Below are 15,116 nucleotides of genomic sequence, written 5' to 3' on the forward strand. Positions count from 1 at the left end.
GAAGACCCTAAGATTTAGAATTTATTATCTTCTCGATTTTTTTCGTGTAGGTATGTAACAAAACATGTCTTACTGCTCTTGATTAACTTCTTAACACTTGACACTTTCTACATGGAAATCATTTGTAGGTAGGACTTGTATGAATTATGTTTAGTCATATGTAGGGATGTAGTCAGGATTTCCTCATCAAAATAATAGATGTCCAAGATTAGCTAGCGTCTTTTTTCCAACAGATTGTCTGTAGTATATCAGTATTAGCAATTAATTGTGGTTTGGATTTTACTTTGTCACTTTTAATTGCCTGAAGTTGGACCAAAATGATCTACTCAAAGAAAAGGAAGTGTTACTTCCATGAAGTCATAAAAAACAGGAAGCAACAGGCTTGTAAGGCAAAATTCTAGCTGTAAATATTTAGGTAAACCATGAATTCAAAATCTGCACAGACCTCTCTTCTCCTTCATTTCTTTATGTTTTTTGGTTCTTCCTTGGGTGCCTCAGGAACCAGGATGACCTTTCCAATGTTCTTCTTCTCTTGCATCTGCCAACTGATAAAAGGCCACACAGAGTCTTGCTGGGGCTTGAAGTTACCTTTTTCTAAGTGTTTTTTGTCCCAAAATCTCAGAAGTTCCATCATGAAATAAGGAAGAGTTACGGTTCCCTTATATTTTATGTGTGTCCTTTCTGTATCTTGATTGCATCTTGAATAATGAAATATAAAATTCATAACTATTTGTGAAATTTAAGTAGAAATTCACAGGAGTCAGTTTTTGAGTTCTGGAATATATTGAAACTCTTCCACATAGAGAGAACTTTTACACCCTGCTGTTAAAAGATGAAGTAAAAAAGGAGAGTGAAAGTAAGGCTATCTCCAAAGCAGCTCCACAGTATAGCCTACATCTCAAGCTGATATAAACCCATCTTCATAGGCTGTAGTACATTTGAGAAAACTGCTATGGTCAGCAGCTTAGTGCACTCGAAGGAACATTATTTCTAACCAAGAAAACTCCAAAAAGTAGCAGAAAGAAAAATGAAAACTGGAAGACTGAGAGTTATAGGGCTGGAAAGACAGGACAGATGACTTATTTTTCCCTGCAGATGTTTCATTTACTTACTGTTGAGCTCAGCAGTTCCTTATGTTATAGGACCTTCACAGCTCTTCTTCTTGCTTACTGAAAGTGAATATTTAAGCTGCCACATCTCTTGTGGTAGGCACATGTAATGTCAACTGGAGTTAACAATCTGGTTTAATTTCCTTACATTTTCCTTCAGAAACAGTGCATTCAGACTACAGTGAGAGGGGGTGAAGACCTGAAATTTTCTCTCAGGTGCTTAAAAAAAACTACAGATTTCTGCTTTGGATATTAAATACATTTTTAAAACATTCTGCAGCTCTACAATACCGTTCATTCATTAACTTTCAAAAGTCTAGCAGCTGCAGAGTAAATTAATGAAAGGCTCTTGTTCTGTTTATTTTACTTCTTTCCACTCTCGTTTTCAAGATCACATATTCAAGAGTATTGTCTGTTTCATCTTCCTAGTATCTTATACAGACAGCTGATTAAGCAATCAATTGTTTTTGCAAATAAGAGCTAGACTTCTTATAAGGCTGTTCACTTTAGAAAAGTACACCTGGTTCTAGGTGGTAAGAGAAAAATATTTGAAAATGGCAAGAAATCTGCTCTTAAAGTGGAAGATGAACTATTCATGCATGAGAATTAGAATGTGTTTAAAAACTGTTTGGATGTGGTGTTTAGGGACGTGATTTAGCAGAGGGTTTTTAGTTAGGATAGTATGGTTAGGTTGTGGTTGGTCTTGATGATCTTTAAGGTCTTTTCCAACCTGAGCAGTTCTGTGATTATATGATTTCTCCTGGAAAATGAAGTTATCTTCAGGACAGTGATACAGCTTACATAACATGGCCGGCTACAGTGAAGGGGTATCAGTTGATGTAAACACCATGCTGATATTTCTATTTGTATTAAAACATTTTTTTTCAATGTGTGGTCAGCTACAGGTTATTCAGTACTACTTGAACTAGCACAATTAATTTCTCTTGAATACAATAGCTGAAAACAATGTATCTCTTCAAAACAATTGGGAGTTCTCTTGAATGTTCTGGTTATTATGGGGGGGGAAAAAAAAACAAAAAACAAAAAAAACCCTATATCCGGAATGTAAATAAGAGAAAGCCTTTCCACTACAATAAAATCACAGCAGCTACTTTAGATTGATGTACTGTTCCAATACATTTCTTCCATCCTGGTAAATCTGCTCTATGGACTAGTATATCATGAACAGCCTCTCTGAAAAGACAATGTGAGTTTTCACACAATGGTAGCAAGCAAAAAACCATGTGTAAATTGATTCAATCTGAAGAATGCCCAGCAACCATTTGTAGTTGTAAACCCACTGAGTCATTTTTCCCTGAACTTCTACAGTGAAGAGAAGGTATTATTTCCTTGGACTACGCTACTTGTCATCTCTAACAAACCAAAAAAACAATTCCTGAGCCTTGGTAGTATTGTATTGAAATTACATAAATAGGCCATGCTTAATATTCAGCATCACTGAGGAAAGGTTCTGTAACACTTTCTTTCTGCCTAGTGAGGTTCAGGCACCATTAATCAATCACAAGATACCACTTAGATATTATCTTGGGGACATATATGCAATGCTGCCCTTGATGATTGGCAGCCAAATCAACTGTGCTGTCACAGGAGAGATTGCTTGGCTGCAGTTCTTAGATAGAGTGGGCTCCTAAGCTTGTTCAGTCTTTTTTCACACATTTTTGGGCAACTGGCAGACAAAGGTATATGCAGACCATGAGATATTATGGGATGATCTTTTCCCTATGTTTCTAAATATACTGTGCTGCATAAGGGGAGTCTGATTTCTGATAGGGACATCCAGCATCTAATATAAATGTTCAATATAATAAAAATTATCTGCCAAACAATCTCACCCAAATAATCAAGGCTCCCAAACCTGATGTTTCCACTAAGCAGTAAGTAATTGTTGACATTCCTGCTCTCCTTTCTAAGTCTATCTTGCAGTACCAAGGACTACTTCTCACTTTTGGGATTTAGGTACAAATATCAAGTCGTCCAAACACTTTTGGACGATTTCTGCTCATACAAAATTTATACTGGAGAAATAACTTACTCTGAAGAGGTGACAGAGTAGGACAGAAGCAGGCTAAGATCCCAAAGTCCACTATTGTTTACATAATGAGAAATCTAGACACAGTCTCTGTATTCTTGTATCCTGTTCCAGTGGAGTTCATTCAAGCCACTTCTTGTCTACACAGTTTTATTAAGCTTAATAAGTGGCTAAGATTGGATTTTCTTTTTCTGATGGCACTGCCCTTACATTTCCAAACTGATGTCAAAGACACAAGTATTAATTTTTGGCATACAAATGCCTGTCTGTTGCTAATATATGCAGTATATCTCATCTCACTGATGTCACCACTGCTGTGCAGGTTGTACATTGGTGTAACGTACCAATTACAACATACAGATAATATGATTGTGAGTGAGCTGAGAACAGTAAATGTGACATCAGAATTATATATATAATAATTAGAAATCCAACTTCTGGGAAGCAGTCTTTGTTATTTCAGCAATGTTATATGGAGTCTTGGTAAATTAGCTGGAGCAAGTAGGCTGTATACTTCAATGTTTTTTGTTTTCTTAATATGATTTTACTTTCCCTGCAACTTGCATCATTTACATATAAAATTTCCTAAGAAAAATAGTGGCTGTATACATTAATGGGGTACTGATCACCAAGCACAAGGCAGAGGAGTGCCTTTGTGTAGAACTACATCTTCAAAAACAGGATTTCTCAAACTGGTCACAGCTGAAACAGCGCTAATAGCATAACCACTGTCTTGGCTGTTGATGAGAATTGGGAGTACACTCAGGACAGCACCACACAATCAGGGAGAGACACAGCCATTATGTTCCAGCAGTAGATTGTGGGGTGGGACCACAACAGGTGACCTGGATTGCTAAGGGGTTATTCCACACCCTGTGACAAGCAGAAGGCTACAAAGCTCTGGGGGATTTGGCTGAAGGGTAGGTTTCTTGGAGGGATGCTGAGTGTTGGGTGAGATATATTAGTACAGGGGCATTGGCTAATTGAAAGAATGGGTGTGTGGTGTGGGGCTGCTGCAGAGTTAAATTCCAGTAACAGAGTTGTCTTCAAGTGAATCCCTGTTGATCTGGAATGTCAAGGTGAAATGCTGAGTTGTAGTCACTTCTGTTTGTACTTGCTGCAGTTAAGAGTTCTTCTGTGACTGTGCTGAGACATGAACAATTTGAGAAGCATTGTTCTACATGCAGCCTCAAAAAGATATCTGTTGTTGCTCACAGTGTTTTCTTTAAAAGTTGGTATATAAAATACCAAGGCCTAATCCAGCTTATGCTAGTTAAAATTATTACAGATCTGTTTTTCAGGGTGTCTAGTAAATTGTTTTACTTGAAGATCCTGTTGTACAGATATAGAAATATTTGAGTTTCAGTAAGATACAGAGCTGTAAATATTCACTGAACAAATTTCCATTTGCTATCAAGGCAGTAATTCCTATATTTCTGTGCATCTAGTTCCCTTAGACCGTTTTTGTTCCCTAGAACTTTTCAACCACTCTTGTAGCAGAGTAGCTAAGTCCCCTTGCTCATACATTTCACAGAATATTTATTTCTGGAACTTTTTTCTCCTCCTTTAGATTTTCTTTTGTGATTCTTTATCACATTTTTATGCTTTTAAAATATATCTGTCATTTTCCTGTTTGCTATTTGCATCATCAAATACTAGGAGAAAAAAAAATCGTGTTCTGTACAGAGTTCTGCAAGTGCCACTTTTGCAGAGAAGTGTTATAGTTCACATTTTGAGAATGCAGAACTTGTTTAGGCTCCCATAAATAACTGTAAAAGATACTTAATTTTGTAAACTTGAAAATAAGTAGATGATGGTTTGATGAAAATTGCAATTCTGTTTACGTTTCCAAGAATATTTACATGAAACCTGTTCTCTGATAAATTCTGTGATAGCGAAAGATATGCATACACTAGAATTCCTTAAATATTCATAGTTTGAAACTTGAATGACTGTTTCTAGTTATTTAAGTACAGGAAAATGAAAAGATATATCTGTAGTTGTGTATTCAATAAGTGAAATTGAACATGCGTATTTTATCATTAGCAAATTTAGCTTCCACATGCTGTGATTTTTGCTTATATACACAAAATGTATTTTTCTATGTAAAAAAGCATTAACATATCTGTTTCAAAAATCAGCTGTCTATACTAAATAGTTTAATCAAATAATTTCATTTCTAAGTAATTGGAAAAAAAAATTGCATAATAGGCCTCATATATGCACTAGGAATTTGTGGCTGACATGTCCTTCGTCTTGACCTCTAACCATACTTTAATGGTTCATATTCTTCAACATGTGTACTTTATTCACATATAAATGATTCTGAGAAATTAGATGGATTCTAGATCTAAGATATTCTAGATAATGCCAGTTCAATTGTACCATGATTTGAAGCAAATTCCACCACAGTGGACAGTGTACTCTTTATGAGACCTCACCAATGCTAAGTAGAGGAAAGGATTGCCTGTTGGTGATTCTTTGCCTAACATAGCCCAGGTCCTGTTGGCCGTCTGAGCAGCTGGGGCATATTGCTGGCTCATGTTCCACTTGGTGCCTAGATTATTTTCTGCACATTTGCTTTCTAGTTGGGTAGCTCCCGGCGTGTCCTCCTGCTTGGAGTAGTTTCTTCCAGGTGCATGGCTTTGTATGTGGGCATCACAGGGTTCCTGCTAGTCCATTTTTCCCAATTTAAGATTCCTCAAGATGGCAGCAAGACTTTCTGTTGTGTCTACAACCCCAGTTTTGTGTTCTTTAAAAACTTGCTGAGGCAGCATTCTGCTGTATCATCCAGATCATTAATGAAGATACTAAACAAAACAGAACTGCAGCCAGCATGTTCCTCTGTTGTACATCATCAGTTAATGTTCTCTAATTGGATCCTGGGCCCATCTATTCAGCCACCACTGTCTCATTACCCAGCCCATTTCTTACAGGCTAAGAAAGCCTACAGATATCATCAGTGTCTTCCTGGACATTATCTAATTCTGTTTGTTTGCCAGTAACAATAAATAACCTGGTGCATATTTTATATCTCACAATATTTTTCAAATGTAGTTCTGTGCTTTACAGGGATTTTATAGTAAAGCTTGTGTTAACAAAACAACAATCTGTTATTTATGAAACTGATAGTAATATATCACCAAAGGAAATTCTTGGATACCCTTTTTGGTTTGCTTGTTTCTTTTTAAAGGAGACGTTTAAAGAAGCATTGAATTTATTTTGGCTGCAAGGTCTCCTATTTGCATACCCTTTGCATATTTTCACATATTCTATGTAAATACCATGTTTCTCATATTTTATTTAATGAGAGAGTTCCCCATAAGAAATAAAACAAGAAGTCCATGTATTGAAGTTCTCTCAAGACTTATTGCACAATTTTCTTTCTAGTTGTAGGTGATCAATCTTGTTTTTCGCAGCACTGTTTTTTCTAACTTGGGAATTTTCCCTGATGGAACTTGATTTTCATTAGTTGCAAAAGAAATGACTACCTGGCTATCAGAAGATCTAGTCAGTCAGTGTTCGGATATAATTAAAAGAGTTCTGACTCAGCCAGACAGATAATAACAATTTAATTGAATTGCATACAGAAGGGGTGCTGAAGTATAATCTATTTAATGGTAGATTATTTTAAAAACAAAATTTTGCTGGATAAATATGCTTCAACATTGTTGAAATTTTAGGATCTCTGATAATGCCTCACTTCCAGACTGTTGTATCAGCCAATAAACTATTAATATATTACTTCAAGTGTCACACATTTTATTTCACTCTTACTCTTAAGCTGCAGAAAGATAATTTTTCACTGTGTGTCCAATTCAAGACTGAACATATCTCTAGAATTTTAAGAGTTTGAACTTTGGTGTGACTTTGTAATAACTGTATTGCTAAAAAATGAGATCTAACTCAGAGTTCTTTTATGCATTAAAATGTATGATCTGGATTATACTTTAGCTTTATTAAGTTTACTCAAGAAAGATGCTTTGGAAATCGATAATAAACACTGAGACAGCAGGTAGAATGAGTTTTACATCTTGAAAACAAAGGGGTTTTTCTGTTTGTTGGTTTTAATAAAGATGTATGAATTCTTTTTATCTTCACTTTACTATCATTTTGAAAAAAATAATTTTATTACCATAATACTAATACTTATGGAGAGCAGATAACTTGCTTCTCTGCTTTTGTCATGACCTAGCAAAACTGGACCTAAAAGCCTTCTAAAGCAAAGCGTATTAGCTACCTGGGGGGCATGACTGAACAGACACATTTCCTCTTGGACTATTAGACTTGCATCCGAAAGTGCTGCATAGTAAGCCAGATCTGTCTGTCCTACGCAACTTGGCAAAAGGTTAATGTTTGCTTACTCTTGGATGTGATCAGACTTTGAAACCTGAAGAGCAAAAAGTTTTCCACATTTTCTTTCTGGCATATAATCTGTGTCCAACACTCTCCAGCTATTTCTACTATGGTTAACTGATGCAGCTAGATGTTTGGATTTTTGCTACCGTGACTCCTTTCTATGAAAATCCCTTCAGATAAGAGAACTTCTATCAAGATCTTTTTCTTCCTCTTTGTTTCTCTGTGTCTTGTAAATGTGTTGGAGTGTTTGCAGACCAGTCCTTGTGAACTCAGAAGAAATGTGATGGTTGCACTAGGCAGGGTTTGGATGTTAATTTGAAACAAGAGTTAAATTATATTTCCTTTAAGTGTTTTGTTTTCAGTAGTGGATATCAGCATCTGAGCATGTTAACTGAAATGTTTAACTGAAATTACTGTTGTTTGTTATCATGTGTATGTGCTAATCTAAAAAACTGCTTAACAATTAATACTAATTGCCTACTCAATTATATCTCCAGTCTCTTAAGTTCATGAGTATTTAATCGAGATTTATGTTATGCCACAGTAAAAGAAAACTGGGAAGAATAGTGGCAGCCTGGTTATAATAAGACAGTTTTAAAAGGTGATTTTACAACTCCAGTTCTGACAGAATATCCTCACTGTTCAGATTTAAATGGCTGCTCTAGATCACAGAGTACTAGATTTTGTTTTTCATATTATTTGCCAAATTTTCTCCTCCTTGTTTGTATAACTTTTGATACCTTGAGTAGCAGGCATATTAGACTTATTACCTTATTAACATGATGAATTCCATAATAAATTCAAATTATGTTTATTTATGTAATACCAAGTGGGTGCTTCTGAGAAAGAAGAGAAATCCTCACTGTTGATAGGGATGGTAGAGTATTCGTAAACACAGAATAAAGTTAAGTTGGGCGTTATAATCACATTGAAAATATGCAGAATAGGCAAAAGGATTCTGAAAGGATTTGTACATTTATCTTCTTTCATTAGACTGTATTAAAATATCTTGGGATTAACTGTAATGTTCTTGCTTGCCAGGATATACAGATTTTTATTTTATATATATTTTTTTAACTCTCACTCATGACACAGTAAGTGTGATTTTGACTGAAGTAGAAATAGGATAAGAACTTTGCTCAAGATTATCAATAGTTTCTGCAGTAATAATTACTATGTTGACATAGTTTTTAAACCTCTTGTATAAGCAAGTCATGATCCTAAGAAATGTATGTATATCACTGTGGTTAAATTTTAGCACACTGACATTGCAGTTAAAATGCTGAACAAAACTAATTTTTTCTTTCTCAATTTTTAAGATCCAGATTTTAAGGACCTTGGAGTTTTGAAACCATTACCAGGTTGGTATGTTGGCTTTTCCTAAGTGTTGGAGGCCTTTGTGCTGTGCTGTAGAAAATATTTTTGTTTGCTGTTCAGGATTCATTTTTCTGGTATTTTGTTATTTAGTTTGTGAGTTTGAAATGGGAGGACCTGAAGGAATTGTGGAATCTGTACAAATTGTCAAAGAAGGAAAAGCTTCTGAAACTGAAGCAGTAGACTGTAAATGGTACATCCGAGCACCACCCCGATCCAAGGTCAGTCCTTCATCCACTTGCTAATTTGCCTCTTAATTTAAGAAATTGACTTTTCTAATATGCTGTGCATTGCTTAGTGCAGACAGATCTTGTTTAATAACTTTACAGCTTGAACCTGTAAACTTTTTTTTTTTTATTCTGTAGAAAGGTAATTTATCACCTCAATCAAAATAACCTTCTTTCTCTATAAATAATGATGTGGGCAGCATTAATGTGCTTTTTGTGCCATAAGTAATTTTCTTAAATTCATCTTTAATTTTGATCATACTTTTAAGGTATCAGTTTGTTTAGTTAAGTGGGAGGCAATCTTATCTAACATAGGGACTATTAAGGGAACACTGCCGGATCCCTAAGATCATTACTGTTTTTCATCTGGGAACAGTAAAAATGGAGCCAAGGTGAATTAACCTTTTTGTGTATGAGCGCTTTTTCTATTATTTTAGAGCCACTGACAAAAAGAGATATCATTTTCCTTTTCCTGTCCCACCATAAATAGCAAGCCATGTCTTCCTAACAAGCAGGAAAGGAACACAATTAATTAATGATTCCTTTCTTGGATTCTGTTTCTTTCTTATCCATGGCTTATCTGTTAGTATTCATATTAATTTTTGCTGGCTACCATGCTGTTTCTTGTCAAGCATGTCCATACCCCCAACCTACTTTACCCCTTCTGCTAAAGGCAAGTTCTCCACATATTCTTATTAGGTGTCTCCTAACAGCTAATAAGATGACATCATCTCCGTGTCCTTCTGGAAATCCCATATTTAGTTATCTGTTGGATTTATCCAGAAATCAGTTCGATTTTGCAGCCATATAACTGTAACAACAATGTATAACAGAAGTATGCCAAACCATGTCATTAGAGGATAAAAAGTACATTAGTTATTTGTGAATTTTTATATATCTGGGTTTAGTTTTGCTTCATTTCATAAAGTGTAGACCAGTCTGAAGGGGAGAGCAATGAGAAAATTTTATAAAATGTGAGAAAACACTAAAAGCTATTTGATATTACATAGATGCTTTTGTGAAGGAGGTTGTTACAAGACTATCCATAAGTCTCTAGTGAGGAGGAAAGGCTGCTCAGATGTCATCTCCTTTGCAGATGACACCAAGTTAGCAGGAAATGTCTATCTGTTTGGGGATAGGAAGGCCCTACAGAGAGAGATCTGAGCAGGCTGAAGCTGAGCTGAGACCAATGGGATGATGTTCAACATGACCAAGTGCTGGTCCCAGGCAACCCTGCAGGCTTGGGGCAGAGTGGCTGGAAGACTGTGTAGAGGAAATGAACCTGGTGGTATTGGTTGATGCTTGGCTGAACATGAGCCAGCAGTGTGCCCAGGCAGCCAAGGACAGTGCTATCTTGGCTTATATCAGAAACAGTACAGCCAGCAGATGCAGGGAAGTGATCACCACAGGGAAGTACTGTGTTCAGTTATGGGCCCCTCACTACAAGGAAGATATTGAAGCCCTGCAGTGTGTTCAGAGAAGGGCAACAAAACTGGGAGGAACTGTGGGAACACAAGTATTAAGGGGAGCTGCTGAGAGAGCTTGGATTGTTCAATCTGGAGAAGAGGAGGCTCAGAGGTGACCTCATCACTCTCTACAACTGCCTGAAGGGAGGCTGTGGTGAGGTGGGGTTAGGCTTCTTCTCCCATGTGACTAGTAATAAGACTAGAAGGTATGGCCTCAAGTTGCTCCAGGGGGAGATTCGGGCTGGATGTTAGGAAATACTACTTCTCTGAAAGAGTAGCCAGGCACTGGAATGGGTCGCCCAGGGAGGTGGTGGAGTCACCAATCCTGGAGGTGTTCAAGAAACATATAGACATTGTAGTGAGGGACATGGTTTAGAGGGAAATATTGGTAACAGGGGAGCGGTCGGGCTGATGATCTCGGTGATCTTTTCCAAACTTGGTGATTCTGTGTCTATTGGATAAGTCGCAGTATTGCATGGGCAAACAAAAGATTCAGGTTAGATATGAGGTAAGAAAAATTCAAACAGTAGAAAATGAATTATATGGCTGAAGGAAGTTTGTTCAGCTGACATTGCTAGCAACCTTAAAGTGCAAGTACAGCAAAACAAGCAAACAAACAACTGGAGGGAAAAAAAAAAAAAAGAAAAAAAAAGAGGAAAATGTGAGAAACATCACTGGTCTTATTTTTTGTCTGAGTAGTGGACTAGCTTATCCCTTGATGAATCATGTTTCTCCCATCTTATCTCTTCAGCCAGGTAATTCTATAGGACAGTATAGAAACATTTAAATCGGTGTTTCTAAAGGTGAAAGATTTTTCAGCAAGCTAGGAAAAAAATATTTTCAAGAGGGCTTTGTTCTGGTTTTCTTGCACGCATACACAGATGTCTGAGTGTGTATGTGTGCATATGCATTTATATTCATGCATCTATGGTCATGGTATTACTGTACTGGGAAAGTCTGGAAATTTTCAGATGTTGAGGGAGGAATTAGAACATAAACTTTAAAAAGGTATGAAGGAAGATCTATGGTAATGTTGTTTTTGGACCAGGATTCTATTGTCCATATTTTACAGTCAGCTTCCTTTGTGCCTATCTAACCTTGAGTTAATGACATATTCAGTACAATGTCAGTGATATCATTCTAATTTATGACAGGTTGCACCTATGAAAACAGGCTTTCCAGCTAGGAACAGTAAGAACTCAACAACTGTCTTTAAATCTACATGCTTATGTGTTCTGGGCTGCACAGTTTGTTACTGGGAACTATGCCTAAAAGGCCAGAGTTTCTCAGACAGATTTTGAGTTGGATCTTTACATCTTTAGTTTCTCAGTCTTTGCCAGTTTGTGGGCAATTTCATTTGGCTTATGCTCATCCAATCTAGTAAGATGCAAGTCTCTTCCCCGGTTTGCAATTCCAGATTCAAGCCAAGTCTGAGCTCAACATATATGCAATGAGATCAATTGGGGTGTATGAACTTGAGTGGACTCTTAAGTCTGGGCTTCAACCTAACAGCCTGGATGTAACTGTTCTCAGCAAGCTAGAATGATAGAGAACACTGAGTTTCTTTCACACACTTAAAATACTGAGTCATCACTGATTACCTTGTAGTGTGAAAAGTAGAATGCTGAAAAGGAGTGTAGAACCGGAGCTTCCTGGATGTCCAGAAGACAGCAGAAGGCAGTTGAAGTATGTCTCACTCCAATTTAGAAGTGAGGCAAGGTTCTTTTGATATGTTATGCCCGGCGTGAGATTAAGAAGAAAAAAATTCAAATGTTGATATGACCAGTTTATTAGAAATAATAGACAGCTGAGGGGATGGGGAAGGGAGAGCAGCTAATAACACAATTAGGGTGATGAGGACGGGAAAGTGGGTGATAGAAAAGGTAGGAAAAAGGGCAAGAATTGCGTGAAAGCGGGGAATAGTCACCACCTGGATGCAGCAGCATCCCGTTGCACATTGTTTCATTGATCCGGGGCAAAATAGGCATAGGGGAGAGCAGCAGCAGAGTGGCTGGCCACAAGCAGCAGATCGGTGGAAAGGAACAACGGGGTCTCAAGGAGTAGTGAGGTCTCACAAAGTAGTGAGATCTCACGAAGCAGAATCTCAATCAGTAGACCCAGTAGAGTCCATTGGCAACAGTAGGAGAACAACCGAGGAATCTGATGTCAGAAACCTAAAGTTCTTCAGCATGCAGACATCTTCTTCAGCATGCAGGCATTCACATAGTGAGGCATCTGATGTCAGAAAACCTCCTTGTTCTGGTAGTGAGGCATCTGATGTCAGAAAACCTAATTTCGTGGTTTGACTGTGCTCTTTTTATCCTACTTCTTTCCAGCCTTCGATACATTCCTGGAAGCTTCAGTGTGAGTACCACACTGCCATCTTCCTTGAGATAAGCCCACACAAAAGGACCACTTTAGGGCCATTCATCAGCATCTTATCTCCTTTTCATAGCTCCTGGACATGTCCACCTCTCACCCTTAAACAAAGGGATTTCTAGGGATTTCTGGAACCTCGTCTAAGGCTTGCCTTCTGTGTGTCTGAGACAAAGGAATTTCTGGAACCTTGGTCAGGACTTGCCTGAACTTGTCCATTTCAGCAAAATTTTGAGGTAATAGTGTAAAAAGCATGGCCTCTTAAAAAGTACAACTGAAACTTTGTTTTTATTGCAAATTATGTCATTTGTGTAATCACTTGGAGGCTATTTCTGCTGCGTAAGATGGCTGTGAATCTGAAGTTCAGAAATACTGGGGGTTCTCAGCTACATGTGCGAGTACTAGTGGATGAGGAACTCAGTGTGAGCCAATTGTGTACTTGCCACTCAGAAAGCCAGGGCAGATGTAGTTAGCAGGCTGAAGGAGGTGGGTCTCCCTCAGTGCTCTCATGAGACTGTACCTAGAGTACTGTGTTCAGCTCTGGGGCCCTGATCATAAGATATGAACCTTTTAGAGTGAGTCCAGATGGGGGCCACAGGGATGTTCAGAGGCCTGGAGTACCTCTCCTGTGAAGAAAGACTGACAGAATCAGAGGTTATTGAGCTTGGAGAAGGATCCAGGGAGATCTTAGTGCAGCCTTCCATTACCTAAAGCAGGCCTACAGAAAAAATGGGGAGAGGTGGTTTGTCAAGGGGTGTAGTAACAGAGCAAGAGGTAATAGCTTTAAGCTAAAAGATATTTGGATTAGACACTACAAAGAAATTACTCAAAGTGTGGGGAGGCACTGGAACAAGTTTTTCCAAGAAGTTCAAGACAAGGTTGGATGGGCTTTGAGGCAACATGGTCTAGTGGAAAGTATCCGTGCCTATGGCAGAGGGGTTGTGGAACTATATGGTCTTTTAAGATCCCTTTCAATCTTAACTCTTTGTGTTATGGTTCTGTTGACAATGGTGAGAGGGTGTGACTCAGCTTGATCGAGGGTCGCTGCTTGATGTGATTAGGACAGGGCAGTGAGATTGGGCATGAGCTAAAATATCCTGTGTGGGCTTCAGAGGATCCATGCTCAGTCAGAGCCACTGACCCATCAGCATAACACACTGCTCTGCCATGTTCATCTAATTGAGCATAGTAAAAACAAATCCAAGCTGAGCCTGCTCTTATACCCAGGGTCCTGGTCGGAGTAATCAGAGCAGGACACTATTGCTTGACCATTCAGGCATGCCATCAAAATATTGCCGTGGAAGAAAGGTACCTTCAAGACACTGACATGTTTAGAAAGACGGATTTTAATCACTTCTCACTGTTTTCACAGTTACCTAATAAAAAACAGATGATGCTTTCAGTTCCAAGAGCCTGACTCCAGTTTGAATGCAATCTTGAGAGAGACTTTGTTGTTGCCCATGTTTTTCCTGTACACATAGGAAGAAGTAGGCAGTGAAACAAACTCTGGAGCTACAATCTGACTTGCACTTTTTCTGTTCTCATTCACAAATGGCAATTTATGCTCTGAGATGCGACCTACAAGTGATAGTTTAAACTGTCAGCTCTAATAAACCAGCATGATCCTGATTTTTAAAGGATTTTTTACCAGGACACTAAAATTATAGAGTCAAAGAAACATCAAGATTGGAAAAAACCTCTAAGATAATCTACTCCAACCATCTCCCTACCACCAATATTTCCCCCACCAAATTATGTCCCTTAGTACAACATCTAAATGTCTCTCGAGTATCTCCAGTGATAGTGACCTCACCACCTCTCTGGGCAGCCCATTCCAGTGCCTAGTTACTCTTTTAGAGAATAGACTTTTCCTAATAAATTAAGAGCGATTCTTGAAAAGTTACAGAGAAACAGAATTTAGAGACTGAAAAACCTAAGAAACAGATGTATTGTTAATGGCTTCAGATGGGCTCCATCTACGGAAAACTGTGAAGCCTGCTAGTATGCAAATAATATGAATGAAAAATCCTTTCCATTTTGCTGGCATATCAAAAGCTTTCTCCCTGGAACAAGAGGGGCAAATTCTGTTTGAACAAGTAGAAAATGTTGTTTACCTATGCTAAAATATGAAAATTACTTTTCTGCAACAGTTTTG

The 15,116-nt window shown here is 37.9% G+C and overlaps 1 protein-coding gene across 1 annotated transcript in view; it reads left to right on the top strand.

Annotated features, from left to right (window-relative positions):
- The window catches only part of NETO1 (neuropilin and tolloid like 1), a 64,973-nt gene that overhangs the window by 27,101 nt on the left and 22,756 nt on the right, over positions 1-15,116 (top strand). Inside the window, exons 5-6 of the mRNA XM_015855217.2 lie at positions 8,838-8,879; positions 8,986-9,113. Of these exons, the coding sequence (XP_015710703.1) occupies positions 8,838-8,879; positions 8,986-9,113 (170 nt within the window). The remainder of the gene's footprint in view (positions 1-8,837; positions 8,880-8,985; positions 9,114-15,116) is intronic.

The sequence above is a fragment of the Coturnix japonica genome, chromosome 2 (genome assembly GCF_001577835.2).
Source record: "Coturnix japonica isolate 7356 chromosome 2, Coturnix japonica 2.1, whole genome shotgun sequence".
NCBI classification, from domain to species: Eukaryota; Metazoa; Chordata; class Aves; order Galliformes; family Phasianidae; genus Coturnix; species Coturnix japonica.